General features: G+C 41.7%; 1 protein-coding gene across 2 annotated transcripts in view; it reads right to left on the bottom strand.

The window, feature by feature from the left end:
• The window catches only part of UPB1 (beta-ureidopropionase 1), a 1,115,631-nt gene that overhangs the window by 49,530 nt on the left and 1,050,386 nt on the right, over window positions 1-15,715 (bottom strand). Inside the window, exons 9-10 of one of the 2 annotated variants that reach the window (XM_044068826.1) lie at window positions 11,435-11,589; window positions 6,425-6,606 (exon numbers count right to left, since the gene is read on the bottom strand). In XM_044068826.1, the coding sequence (XP_043924761.1) occupies window positions 6,586-6,606; window positions 11,435-11,589 (176 nt within the window). In that variant the 3' untranslated portion in view covers window positions 6,425-6,585. Of the gene's footprint in view, window positions 1-6,424; window positions 6,607-11,434; window positions 11,590-15,715 lie in introns of those variants that run through there. The other variant, XM_044068825.1, reaches the window with a different exon arrangement.

Here is a 15,715-nt window from a genome sequence, read left to right on the forward strand (position 1 = left end):
CATGTGGGGGAATATAATGATTTGGCAAATTTTACAAATTCTTCAGAAAGTACTTTGTTAGAAGTGTTGACGAAGCAAAGGTTGTAACTAAAAAAAAATATTCTTTTAAGATTGGGTACAGGATCTGAATTGTCCAGACATGTTAAGGCCTCACTAAGTTTAATGCTATTGGATACCAAAACAATACTAGAAATGGAAATCAAAATATAAACCAACTATAACTAAAGTACTAAATATTGTACAGAAGATAAAAGAAAGTACAGTTGTGTACACTTACCATAAATGTAGATGTTCGAGTGTATTCACTGTTGCAGTCATTACATTTGGGTTACCTGCTTGCAGTAGCCCTCAGTCGGCCCGATTAACAAAGTCTTGGGTCCTATGTCAGTTGCTGTCTCTTCTTCCGTAACATCAGGTCATCAGGGGTAAAAAACATGCAGCCGACGTTATTACATCAGTTTTTCTTGCCCCAGATGTCAGGTGCCCCCCTAATGGGAATTAATTAAATCTATAAATATACAAGGTTATACCTCCAACAAAAAAGCAAATATACCAAAAAGCTTTTAAGCATTGAAAAGGAGAGAAGAGGTATAGCCAAAAGAAGTCAGGGGGCTGGAGGGAGGGTAACCAGGACTGCAACAGTGAATACACTTGAAAATCTACATTTATGGTAAGTGTACACAACTGTACTATGTTCTTCGTGTTTCACTGTTGCAGTCATTACATTTGGGAAGACTCCCAAAGCTAAGGATGGGAGGAGGAATTTAGATAGCATTAGGACCAGCTATAAGGCCCTGCAAAACTGCAGTGGCAAAGCCAGCTCTGGATTTAGAGAAAAATGGCAAATGGTAATGCTTGGTGAAAGTATCTACAGAACTCCAGGTAGCAGCTTCTAGGATGTCCCTGGTAGGTACGCCTCTGAGAAAGGCTGTAGAGGTAGATGTAGCCCTGGTTGAGTGGGGTCTGATCCCCTGTGAGATAGGTTTTCCATGGTGCTTATAGCAGAAATGAATGCAATTACCTATCCATTTGGAGATGGTTCGCTTTGAAATAGTCTTCCCCTCTGTCCCTGCAGCAAATGCCACCAGCAATTGCGCAGATTTCCTTTGAGGTTTAGACCTATCCGAGTAGAATCTAAGTTGTATGTGCACATCTAAGGAGTGCAGTATCCGTTCCCCTTTGTTCTGTGGATTAGGAAAGAAGGTAGGCAAATAAATGGACTGATTAAAGGCCACACTGGATACCACCTTTGACATGAAAGAGGGATTGGTCCTGAGGGACACCCTGTCCACATGAAAGATGATGAAAGGCTCCATTGCCATAAAGGCCTGTAATTCAGATACCCTTCTTGCTGAAGTGATGGCTAAAAGGGAAGCTGTTTTCCAAGAAAGGAATTTTAAATCTGCAGTAGCAGCTGGCTCGAAAGGTGGAAGGGTAAGCTTCTCCAATACAAAGTTAAGGTCCCAGGCTGCAGTTGGAGCTCTCCTGGGTGGTCTTAAATTTTTGGCCCCTCCGAGGAACTGCTTGAGCAGTGCAAGAGAGAAGAGGGGAGAGTCTGTGTTATAATGAGCTGAAATGGCTGACGCGTGAATTTTTATTGAGGAAAAAGCCAGGCCCTTGTGAAGCATCTCAGTTAAGTATTGTGAAATCTGAGGTAAACTGGGCACTGCTGTGCTCATCCCTTGAGATCGGCTCCAGGCACAGAATCTTTTCCATTTTTCAGCATAAGATTTTCTAGTACTAGGCCTCCTTGCCTCTAAAATGACATCCATCACTGGTTTACTGAGGGATGGTAAAGGAGAGCTTAGGTAATTAATCAGGCTGCTAGGTTCAGTGTTTGAAGCTGAGGGTGCAAAATCTGGTTCTCCTGCTGAGACAGCAGGGTAGGAGTCTGAGGCAGGTGCCATGGAGCCAGCAGTGACACACTGCGCAAGAGGGGGTACCAATGTTGGCGTGGCCAGGCTGGTGCAATAAAAATCATCCTTGGTTTGTCTTGTTTGATCTTTAATAGTACTTTGGAGAAAAGAGGCAGAGGAGGAAGGGCATAAACTAACAGGTTTTTCCAGCTGAAGGACAGAGCATCCACTTTCCAAGCTTATCTGTGGGAAGTCCTTGCACAAAATTTTTCCAATTGATAGTTCTGGGGGGGGGGGGGGGCAAACAGGTCTATATCTGGGCTCTCCCATTTGCTTGTCAACATGTTGAAAATCCTTGGTTCCACTTTCCACTCCTGTGGGTCCATGAGGTTTTTGCTTAGTCCATCTGCCAGTGTATTTAGTTTTCCTGGCAGGAATTGAGCTTGTAGATGCACTTGGTAGCTCATGGTTGTGTTCCACAATGTCATGGCTAGTCTGCAGAGGGGGTAAGAATGTGTACCCCGCTGCTTGTTTATGTACCACATAACAGTGGTGTTCTCTGTCTTTACCATTAATTGTCCTGGAAGAATGTGGTCCTTGAAGGCTGTCAGAGCATTCTGTACAGCTAACATTTCTTTATGAATGATGTGAAGGTGCATTTGAATTGGGTTCCATTTGCCCTGAATGCACTTCCCTGCCAGGTGCGCCCCCCCCATGCATAGTCTGATGCGTCTGTTGTTAGGGTTTGAGCAGCAGGGGGTAGTGTGAATGGTAGTCCCTTGTTTTGGTGGCAGGCCTCTGCCCACCAAAGGAACTCTAGGAGTAGACAAAGAATGATAGGAATCATTGCTTCTAGATCCTGAGAATGTTGACACCATAGGCTTTTTAGATACCACTGCAGTCTTGCATATGGAATTAGAAGAATGCAAGAGGCCATGAACCCCAAGGCTTGTAGTATTTGCCTTGCAGACAGCAGGGTTTTTGTGGCCACTTGTTTGAAGTAGGTTGTCAAGCGAATTTGTTTCTCTGGCATGAGGAAAGCCATCTGGGAAGTTGTATTCAAGCTTGCTCCCAGGAATATAATTTGTTGACAGGGTACCAGGTATGGCTTCTTTTTGTTTATAGTGTACCCCAAACAAGTTACACCCTCTGTACAAAAGCCAATTGGTTTTCTGCCTGAATTAGACAATCGTCCAGGTATTGGTATATTTGAATATTTCTTTGCCTGCAAAATGCAATGACTGGAGCTAGGCACTTTGTAAATACCCTGGGCACAGTAGATAAGCCAAAGGGTAGCATAGGAAGTAAATGATGAAGAGTCAGCATCTTGAATTTTGGAATCACCAAAAAGGTGTTTAGAGTAGGCAGGTTCAGGATAGGACGCCATGAATTGTCTTTTCTGGGTACCAGGAAAAATCTTGAGTAGAAACCTTGTCCCTTTTTCTCTTCTGGTACCAACTGAATAGCCCCTATGCTTAAGAGGGAGAGTACTTGCTTTTGGGCCTGCTTTGGAGGTAGATCCGGCCAACTATATTTAAAACCCATTTGTACTGGGTAATGAGTCCCCAGTTTTTTGCATGAAGTACAATCTTTCCCCCCAAAGGGGCAGTCAGTTGAGAAGTGCTTGGAAGTTTTAAAAAGAAGTCATTGAGACAGTTTACCATAGGGGGAGTTTTATTACTCCCAAATTTGAAAGTGGAGCCCCCCCCCCCCCCCCCACTGCTTAGTCCTGTGCATCCCCTGGGACTGAAGCCTGGGAGCTCTGCTGGATCTGGGTTTGGACTGAGAAGGTCTGGAAGAGGCAGAAAAGGACCAATTCTTAGAAGGCCAATGCTACTAAGTCTTGGAGGTTGTACTTGTAAAGTATTTAACAGTTTGCATAGATTTAGCTTTTTCCTCCATCTTTTTAAGAACTTCTTCGGCCTTGTTGCCAAACAGGCGGTCCTGATTTAAGGGAGCATCCAGAAATTTCGCTTTAACATGATCTGGCAAGGATTGCTCCTTAAGCCAAGCATGCCTTCTAAGTACAGACCCAGTTACCGCAGCCCTGCAAGATACCTCTAGTGAATCAAAACCACATTGCAATGTATGTTTACCAACTTGTTTAGCAAAATGCATAAAATCCTGTAAATCCTTATTTTCAGCACAATCAGGAATCATCATCATTTTCTGTTTAAGCAATCCAATAATATGCTGCTGATACTTTAACATAAGAAACTGGCAATTCAAGGCCCTAATGGTCAAAGTTGCAGAAGTGTATACCTTCTTACCCCATCTATCCAGCACCCTGGAATCTCTATCAGAGGGGTAGGATTTTTGGCAGTAGTAGCTTTAATGCCCTCGGGTCCCTGTGAAATGGTTTCAGGATCCGCAATAAGATTTTGGAAAAGGAATTTGTGAGCGTCAGGAACCCTGTAATATCTATCTGGTTTTCTGGAAGCAGGAGGTAAAGAGTCAGGGGCCATGCTAGATTCCGAAAAGGCATCATCAACAATGTCCAGTACAGGAGGTATAGCTAAAGGCCTGTGCTGGGCAGGAGTAAGAAATCCCTGCGCCTCTTTTTAGAATCAGAGAAATCCTGACTTTCCCAACGAAAAAGCTCCCAGAGAGTATGCAAGGTTTCACCAAAAAGAGAAATCCTCTGGGGGGAAGCGGAGGGAATAGAGTCTGCAGCATCAGAATCCTCATAGATAGATAAGGGTAAATCCTGGTTATCAGAGGAAACAGAAATTTCAGAATCCTGGTCAGAAGTATCATAAGCAAACTCAGTCCTAGGTCTCTTAGAGGGGGAAGGTTGTCTTCCCCTGATTAAAGTAATAAGGTCTTCAGTCATTCTTATTATTTGTTTTTTAGGCACAGAGGCCTGACCATGCAGTCTGGGCGTCAGTTTTCTAGGCATGGTTCGAGTTTTAGGCCTTGAAGAAAAGATGGCATCGGTTTAATATGCAAGTCAGTAGGCCTGAATACAGCCTCAGAAGCTGGTGCCTGCACAGCGGTTATGGACCCATCCAAGGTAGAGACATCCGCAGGTTCCACAGTTGAAGCATCTCACGGCATACCGGACTCCGAATGGGTCTCAGTAGAGGCCTCCGAATCTGAAGTAGCGGGTATCAGGGGCTGAAAAAGCACCTCACTGAGTACTGGCAAACTGGGCGGCCTTTCTCTGTCTTTATCTTTGCGTTTTTTCAGAATGTCGCTAGTCGGATGGCTTACCAAAGACATATCAGGATAATTGAACTGAGCACCAAAAAGTTAGAAGCACAAATATACAGACGACGGATAGTTCATGGTTTAAATAAGGAAAAAAAACGACAGTGAGGTACGTCGTGGTCAGGGCCTAGACAAGGAATACAGTACGAATGAAAATCTTTATGAGGTATTTGCTTTCCACAAGAAATGCAATTATTTACTTTTACTGACATCGGTCTAGAGCAAGAAAAAGTTTCCCCAACGGGGTACTTAGCTTTTAGTTGAAGACTTCGGTTCTGAAACTCGAAAACGAAAATTTCAGGAGTCGGCCAACCGGCACTTGCGAACTGCTTCTGCTTCGGGCACCGCATGGAAAGAAAAGACTGATGCAATTACATTGGCTGCAAGTTTTATACCTTTGATGTCACGGAAGAAGAGACAGCAACCGACGTAAGACCCAAGACTTTGTTAATCAGGCAGACTGAGGGCTACTGCAAGCAGATAACCCAAATGTAATGACTGCAACAGTGAAACACGAATAACATCTGGAGAAGGGATCTTTAGAAATGGGAAAGAGTAAACCACACAGAAATAAATGGAATTTGTGGGATTAATACATGCAGAACAATGAAGGAGTGAGGTTTAAGGGGAAAGCAGGAATTCAGAAATTTATGTAATGCTGGAGTGAATGATAATGGTTAAAAAGAAAACACATTATGTACTTTCCTATTGTTTGTTTTCTTTTCTATTATTATATGTGTACCTATGTCATTGTCTACAACATAAGAATGTAATAAAGATGTTAAAAAATGAACATAACATATTCTACAAAAACATATGTCAACATGCAGTGAGTTCGCTGTGAAGTATGCAAGGTAACAAACACATTTACTTCTATCACTATCTACCCTAGTATTGCTATTTAAACTCCAAAAACTTTTTTTTGTAAAATGCAACAAGTAGTTGACCTCCTTCAAAGCACTTTAGTCTGTATGGACAATGTTAGACTTCTTCCACTATTCAGATGCTACTCTGCACAAATATGCACTCTTAAAATAAATAAGAATCGTCTATACATCACTTTTATTTAAATATATTTGATTTAAATTAGGTCTGTAGCTATAAATATGAGTCTTACAATTAGTTCAATGCACCTTTAAATGCTCTGTTTTTCTGATTCTGCTGGGTCGCAGTCTGCAGTGCGTAAATAATTTTTATTTAACTTGCCACTCACAATGCGTGCCCCCTTATAACACATATGGCAAGTGCATCTTTCCTGTACATCAATGGGAACGCTTTGAGAATAACTAGTACGAAGATTTTTCAACACCTCAGCATTACATTACATTAACTAACTGTAAATAAGTAAATACCTGTTAAGCAAACAGAGTACTGATGTCTTAAGGTCCCCCTCTGCATACATCTTGCTTTCCATTGAAGTTAAAGAAGGTTTATGTTCTCAGACAGCTGTATAACTGACAGTAATGGTTTATGTTCTGTTTATGTCGTAGTTGATTACAGCCAGTTCTGTGAAAAGCATTTAGTCTTCTTGCAGGGATGACTAAACAAGGAAAAACAAAATTCCACGGGCAGCATCATTCACTTTGTATTCTCAGTGTATTATGGAATGAGTAATTTTCATTAATTTGTTCCTCTTTCCTTTAATGCTGTCATAGGTGTCCTAGCAGCATAAATTATTCTTCAAGTCTTCCCTGAAAAGAGGCCATGAGCCTAGTGGGACTAAGCCAGTCAACAAATGATAAATAACTGGTATTTTCCTGTCCAAATTGACAGTTGACTTAGAAAAAGACTAACATTATGAGAAAAGGCTATAGACGCTACTGTGTAGGCTTGGCTTGCGTGTCCTTATAATTTCTCTGGTATGATGTACAGCATTTGCAAAACAAAGGCTACCAATTCTTCACAACTACAGATCATATGCATCTACCACTGGCCCTGTAGGCCTTTTTTGATTTCATACTTTTTTTCTGTTTAAGCATTTTACATTTAAACGAATATGATCTAGCAATAATTACCACTGTCATCAACATTGTGTCAGTGCCATCAAATGAATTCTTTACACATGTGCACCTCTGTTTGTGATTAATAATTACCTATAATGGTGACACATATACATACATAATCATGTGTACCTTGGTTGGTCTGCTGGTGCTGGTCTACAATGCAAACACTTGCAAACATGTTTCTGTGTCTGTAACTAGTCCTGGCTTCCACAACAGATACATACATGTGTCACTGTCTGTGACAGGTGCTGGTCTTTGACACATGTACATACATACATGTGCATAGTCTGATGAAGTGTTTTACGAAAGCGGAGTTTAAATTTATTACGCTAACTCATTCTTGGTCTTTTCTGTGGTACTTAGTGAATTATGCATTTTAATACATGTGTATATGTACCTCTGGCTGTAACTACTGCTGGCCTTTGATACATACCTGTACATATGTACCTCTGGCTGTGACTGGTGCTGGTCTATGATACATGTACACACATACATGTGCCTATGTACCTCTGGCTGTGACTACTGCTGGCCTATGATACATGTACATACACACATGTGTATATGTACCTCTGGCTGTAACTACTGCTGGTCTTTGATACATATACATACATACATACATGTGCATATGTACCTCTGGCTGTGACTGGTGCTGGTCTATGATACATGTACATACATATGCCTATGTACCTCTGGCTGTGACTACTGCTGGCCTATGATACATGTACATACACACATGTGCATATGCACCTCTGGCTGTGACTGGTGCTGGTCTATGATACATGTACATACATACATGTGCATATGTACCTCTGGCTGTGACTGGTGCTGGTCTATGATACATGTACATACACACATGTGCATATGTACCTCTAGCTATGACTGGTGCTGGTCTATGATACATGTACATACATACACACATGTGCATATGTTCCTCTGGCTGTGACTGGTGATGGTCTATGATACATGTACATACATACATGTGCCTATGTACCTCTGGCTGTGACTGGTGCTGGCCTATGATGCATGTACATGCATACATGTGCATATGTACCTCTGGCTGTGACTACTGCTGGTCTATGATACATGTACATACACATATGTGCATATGTACCTCTGGCTTTGACTACTGCTGGTCTATGATACATGTACATACATACATGTGCATATGTACCTCTGTCTGTGACTGGTGCTGGTCTTTGATAAAATGTACATACATACATTTGCATATGTACCTATGGCTGTGACTGGTGCTGGTCCATGATACATGTACATACATACATGTGCCTGTGTACCTCTGGCTGTGACTACTGCTGGCCTATGACACATGTACATACACATATGTGCTTATGTACCTCTGGCTGTGACTGGTGCTGGTCTATGAAACATGTACATACATACATGTGCATATGTACCTCTGGCTGTGACTGGTGATGGTCTATGATACATGTACATACACACATGTGCATATGTACCTCTGGCTGTGACTGGTGATGGTCTATGATACATGTACATACACACGTGCATATGTACCTCTGGCTGTGACTGGTGATGGTCTATGATACATGTACATACACACTTGCACATGTACCTCTGGCTTTGACTACTGGTCTAGGATACATGTACACACATGTGCTTATGTACCTCTGGCTGTGACTGGTGCTAGTCTATGATACATGTACATACATACATACATGTGCCTATGTACCTCTGGCTGTGACTACTGCTGTCTATGATACATGTACATGCATATACACATGTGCATATGTACCTCAGTCTGTGACTGGCTGTGGTCTATGATACATGTACATACAGATGCGCATATGTACCTCTAGATTTGACTGGTGCTGGTCTATGATACATGTACATACATACATACATACATACACACATGTGCATATGTTCCTCTGGCTGTGACTGGTGCTGGTCTATGATACATGTACATACATACATGTGCCTATGTACCTCTGGTTGTGACTGGTGCTGGCCTATGATGCATGTACATGCATACATGTGCATATGTACTTCTGGCTGTCACTACTGCTGGTCTATGATACATGTACATACACATATGTGCATATGTACCTCTGGCTTTGACTATAGCTGGTCTATGATACATGTACATACATACATGTGCATACGTACCTCTGTCTGTGACTGGTGCTGGTCTTTGATAAAATGTACATACATACATTTGCATATGTACCTCTGGCTGTGACTGGTCTATGATACATGTACATGCACACATGTGCTTATGCACCTCTGGCTGTGACTGGTGCTGGTCTATGATACATGTACATACATACATGTGCCTATGTATCACTGGCTGTGACTACTGCTGGCCTATGACACATGTACATACACACATGTGCTTATGTACCTCTGGCTGTGACTGGTGCTGGTCTATGAAACATGTACATATATATAGATATATATATATATATATATATATATATATATATATATATATATATATATATATCTATGCATATGTACCTCTGGCTGTGACTGGCGATGGTCTATGATACATGTACATACACACATGTGCATATGTACCTCTGGCTTTGACTACTGCTGGTCTATGATACATGTACATACATACATGTGCATATGTACCTCTGTCTGTGACTGGTGCTGGTCTTTGATAAAATGTACATACATACATTTGCATATGTACCTATGGCTGTGACTGGTGCTGGTCCATGATACATGTACATACATACATGTGCCTGTGTACCTCTGGCTGTGACTACTGCTGGCCTATGACACATGTACATACACATATGTGCTTATGTACCTCTGTCTGTGACTGGTGCTGGTCTATGAAACATGTACATACATACATGTGCATATGTACCTCTGGCTGTGACTGGTGATGGTCTATGATACATGTACATACACACTTGCACATGTACCTCTGGCTTTGACTACTGGTCTAGGATACATGTACACACATGTGCTTATGTACCTCTGGCTGTGACTGGTGCTAGTCTATGATACATGTACATACATACATACATGTGCCTATGTATCACTGGCTGTGACTACTGCTGGCCTATGACACATGTACATACACACATGTGCTTATGTACCTCTGGCTGTGACTGGTGATGGTCTATGATACATGTACATATACACATGTGCATATGTACCTCTGGCTGTGACTGGTGATGGTCTATGATACATGTACATACACACGTGCACATGTACCTCTGGCTTTGACTACTGGTCTATGATACATGTACATGCATACATTTGCATATGTACCTCTGGCTGTGACTGGTGCTAGCCTATTATACATGTACACACATGTGCTTATGTACCTCTGGCTGTGACTGGTGCTGGTCTATGATACATGTACATACATACATGTGCCTATGTACCTCTGGCTGTGACTACTGCTGGTCTATGATACATGTACATGCATATACACATGTGCATATGTACCTCAGTCTGTGACTGGTGGTGGTCTATGATACATGTACATACATACATGTGCCTATGTACCTCTGGCTTTGACTACTGCTGGTCTATGATACATGTACATACATACACACATGTGCATATGTACCTCTGGCTGTGACTGGTGCTAATCTATGATACATGTACATACATGTGCATATGTACCTCTGTCTGTGACTGATGCTTGTCTATGATACGTGTACATACATACATATGCATATGTATCTCTGGCTGTGATACATGCTGGTTTACAATATACACATACTTGTACATGTAATGTTTGCCTTAGCCTGTGATGATACTGGCACATGTATACATGTACCTCTGTGACTATTACACTGGTTTATACAATATAAACATACTTGCACATGTAATGTGTGCCTTATCCTGTGATGATACTGGCACATGTATACATGTACCTCTGTGACTTTTACACTAGTTTCTACAACACAGCCAAATATATAATGTGACACTGTGGGTGACTGGTGCTGGCCTATGATACATGTACATATGTACATGTGCATATATATGTCTATATGAGTGCTGCTTGCCTATGATGCAGACCATATATGTACTTGTATAGCTGTACTACTGCCTTTTTTACTAGAAACAGCATTCTGAGTCTTTTCTGATTGTTTTTATTGTATTACTGAAATATCTCCATCAAAGAACAGTTTTGGAAAGTTATTTTTACTTCTTCCTTTCTAATGCTTAAGCGTTCATCTTTTAGTCAGCCTCAAATCACCAATGATTGCTTCCAAACATGCAACTAATACCAGTCGTAGTAGCACCAGAAAAGCAAAAGAAAAAGCAAGCAGACCTCTGGTGTTAAAACTATTTTGCTTAGTTCCCATACAAATGACAAATACAACACGCTCTTCAAGAACAGGAATACAGACCACATACCTTAAATCCCCACTTATCATTGATTTGTCTGCAGATATTGAGGTCTAGTTCAGCCACAAGCAAGCCATCATGAATACGGGACAGACTGGGAGTGCGACTGCCATCTGGGGCTGCTACATAACTTGATCCATAAAAATATCCAAAATCATGATGAGCTTAAAGAAAGTATAAAATGGAATAAGTTAGCACCATTCTAAAGCTAGTGCATGTTTCAATATCCATACATGGAAAAAGTAATATAAAATGCTTATCAAAACAGAGACTTTGCCTTCTGAATTATCACACAGGGACATATTTCTGTGTATGTGTACATCTCTCTCTCTCTCTCTGTACACACACACACACACACACACACACACACACACACACACACACACACGGAGCAAAGAAAGTAGCACATTAGAACTGTAGCCGCAGACCTTTGAGCAACTTTCGCCAGCAGGTGGCAGTACTTCCATGAAAATGCCTGCAGTTGCTGATGGGGCAATTCACAGAGACTACAGTATCTCCTGTCAAGGTTGGTCTTAATGACAGACTGCACAGGTATCCTCCATAATTCCTTCTAATCAAATGTCAGACAAATCACATTACACGTAGGCAAAAAGAGAAAAACAAAAGCGACCTGAATCCAGGTTTCACCCAGCAGATCTTGCAACAAATACCAAGAATGTCAGGCAGACTTTAAAAATGAGTGCTTATTGAACACTTGAGACCTGCTAATGGAGACCCAAAGTCCTCCCTAAAATCTAACTGATACTGTTCTTTCAAAAAAAATATCTGGGTTAAGGTTATATCATTAAGACCTGCACATAGCTATAAGAACTCAAGTAGTTAAGTAATCTGGGTAGCTGGAGTTTCATAAATTTAGTCCAGGTGATCCACCCTACAAGGCAGTTTTGCTGGCTCTGAGACATAGAAAGATGGAGTCGTGACTGCAGTCTCAGTGGCACTGCTTTGACCAGAAGGGGCCATGCATCAAAACAAGCAACTGGAGGGTGGGAGTGGATGTGTGCAGCTTAAGTCAGTTTACGAATCACAATGTGCATGTGTGTGTGCCTGCATACACAAACTGAGCCTAGCACTGTACGACTGAAGGCAGGTAGCTTTTTGCAAGGAGCGGACGATGACAAGTTTGTCAGCTTATCAAGCAGTGTGTGTGTATGTGTGCGTGTGTGTGTGTGTGTGTGTGTGTGTGTGTGTGTGTGTGTGTGTGTGTGTGTGTGTGTGTGCGCGCGCGCGCGCGTGTGTGTGTGTGTGTGTGTGTGTGTGTGTGAGAGAGCGGCTCCACTTCATATAATTGAACGCTCATAACATCTAATTGCAAAACAGCGAGACCAAATGATCAAACACTCAAAACATCTAAAACTCATAACATCGGATCTCACAACATTGAAAACTACACAGCAACTATAAATAACATCCCACAGAGTTTTAACTATGTTTATGCAGGGGGGCAAGCCCTCCTGCACACCCCCCGTAAATTAAATATACCAACTCCAAGGTCCCACTACAGTGGGGGAAAATGTTAATTTCCTAACCCCACTGTAGTGTGTCCTTGGAGTTGGTATATTTAATTTAGGGGGAGGGTGGCACAGCCCCCAATTGGGGGGGTGCAGGGGGGCTTGCACCCCTGCATAAACATAGTGAACAGTGTCTGGGATGCTATTTATAGTTGCTTTTTTATTTTCAATGTTGTGAGATTCTATGTTATAAGTTTTAGATGTTTTGAGCTTTCAATCATTTGGTCTCGCTGTTTTGCAATTAGATGTTATGAGCTTTCGATTATATGAAGTGGAACCATGTAAGCATATACAAACTGAGCCTAGCACTCAGCAGATCTCACACAGTACTGAGGGGAAGGGGTTATGTAATTAATTTACCCACTTAGATGACAGCCCACTAGTGGCTGGCTCTTGCTTCTACTACACTGTAAGCAGTTAGGATGGGGCAGCAGAACAGCCAGTTAGCAGGCAGAAATACAGGCAACAAAACAGATGTTGAAAAAAAAAAACAAGGCAATACTCATGGCAATGTTATAAGACCTACCTAAGCAAAAGATGCTAAGACTCCTTCAAAAAAGTCTGTTGGACTTTATGCTAAGCATATTGCTCTACACAGACTCCCACATGTCTATAAAAATAAGCTTTGTAATGCCAACTGCCAAAACCCTCCACATGGACTGTAACATCACTGGTCAAACTGCAGCACTTTGTAAAGTTGTGACTTGTAGTTAATACAGCTACAGCACAGTTATCAAAGACAGTAATACACCCATCAGGTAGTTACTACAAAGTGGAGTAAGATCTTACCTGACTTTGAAGTTTTTTTTTTTTTAATTTATAATGTATTTTCTACCAATCTGTGTGTCCAAAGACCTACTACCTACTGTGGCCATGAACTGTCATCATCCTGGATACCACAACCATAATTAATTTAACATGGCCTGTCTGCTTTACATCCCTGTGTTGTGGTACATTATTTGAGGGGAAAGAAACCTTGGCCCATACAGCTGAGAGAAAGAAGTGGTATCTAACTAGATGGGGTCAACAGCAGTAATCAGGCTTTGCTGAAGAGGGGAAGGTGTGATTTTTTTTAAGTAGTGGCATCTGCTTCCCTTCACAGGAAGAATGCCTAGTATGGCTATGGGGGATCTTCAATCTCAAGCAGGGACTCTCTGAATTCTATGCACAGTTCTGGATCCCCCCTTCTTCTGAAAATTTCCTACTGTTGGGCATTTAATCACTTTTTCCCTTGCTAGTCCTCCAGGTACAGATCAATTTCCCCAAACATTCACTAATACTGCAAGCTAAAATGTAAGCCCTGTACCAGTGGGTCACCATGTTGAAACATTTTAGTTGCCTGCCGAGAGCAATGAATAATGCTGAATTTATGATTTTAAAACATTATTTGGGAATGTGGGAAAACTATATCTGCAGTTTATGGAAAATAAAAAAAAAGAAGCAGGACGTTAAGAACACAGTTTGTTAAAATGGAAACAGTATTAATCTTCAAAGCATAAAATTAGAAGTTATGTACCTACCATAACGTTCCATGTTAGTTGTCTTCTCTCGCCTTCTTTCTTGCTGGATGGGTTCGTAGCCGATCCTCAGCTCCGACTCGGCACTTGCTAAGCTCGAGAGTCACTTTTACCAGCTCGAGGCAGCCCCATATCCCATGATGCAAGGCGGTAATTACCCAGATCTTGTTTGGTATCTAGAGGAAAAACCGCCTAATAAAAAACTTTCCACTAAGGAAAGAGGAACAACTAGCCTAAAGGGCTGTAAAAGGGAAACCAGGTAATCAAGGACAAGAACTAACTGGTGTCCAAGGAAGAAAATCTTCCAGAGAAAAAAGGAGATCAAGGTCTGTCCAGGCTAGGGGGACAGGAGGGAGGGACGCAAGAAAGAAGGCGAGAGAAGACAACTAACATGGAACGTTATGGTAGGTACATAACTTCTAAATGTTAAGTTGTCAATCTCGCCTTCATTCTTGCTGGATGGGACCGCGTCCCTAGCACCTCTATCCTGGGTGGCTCAATGGAACAGACTCTTGAGAACTGTGGAACCAAAGCTTGCCCTGTCCCTGGAGGCCAAATCCAATTTGTAATGAGAAACAAAGGTATGAGGAGTGGCCCAAGTGGCTGCTGCACAAATAGTATCTAAAGGTAGCCTAGCCTGAAAGGCTGTAGAAGTGGCTAGGCCTCCTGTGGAATGTGCTTTTGGTTTTGAGCTCAGTTGTTTGCCTCTAAGTTGATAAACGTCAGAAATGGTGGAAGATAGCCATCTGAATAAGGTCACTTTAGAAACAGGGAGACCTTTTTTTATTTTCAGCATAAGAAAGGAAGAGTTGATCAGATTTCCTAAATTGTTTCGTTCTGTCCAAGTAATATCTGAGTTGGCGGTGAACATCTAGATAATGCAATTTTTGTTCCGCCCTGTTAGAATAATTTGGAAAAAATACAGGAAGATCAATGGATTGGTTTAAATTTGTCTTAGAAGCAACCGTGGGCAAAAAGGAAGGATTGGTTCTCAAGGAAACCCTGTCCTTGTGGAAGACCAAATAAGGGGGACAAACAGAGAGGGCATGAAGTTCCGACACTCTTCTAGCCGAGGTAATAGCGACCAGAAAGAGTGTCTTCCAAGAAAGAAACTTTAATGAACATGAAGCAGCAGGTTCGAAAGGGGGAAGAATTAAGGATGTCAGCACAAAATTTTGGTCCCACTGTGGTGGGGGATCCCTAACAGGGGGCTTTAGAAGGAAAATTCCTTTAAGAAAGGCTTT

This window comes from Protopterus annectens, chromosome 4.part0 (assembly GCF_019279795.1).
Source record: "Protopterus annectens isolate FY-2018-M chromosome 4.part0, PAN1.0, whole genome shotgun sequence".
NCBI classification, from domain to species: domain Eukaryota; kingdom Metazoa; phylum Chordata; order Ceratodontiformes; family Protopteridae; genus Protopterus; species Protopterus annectens.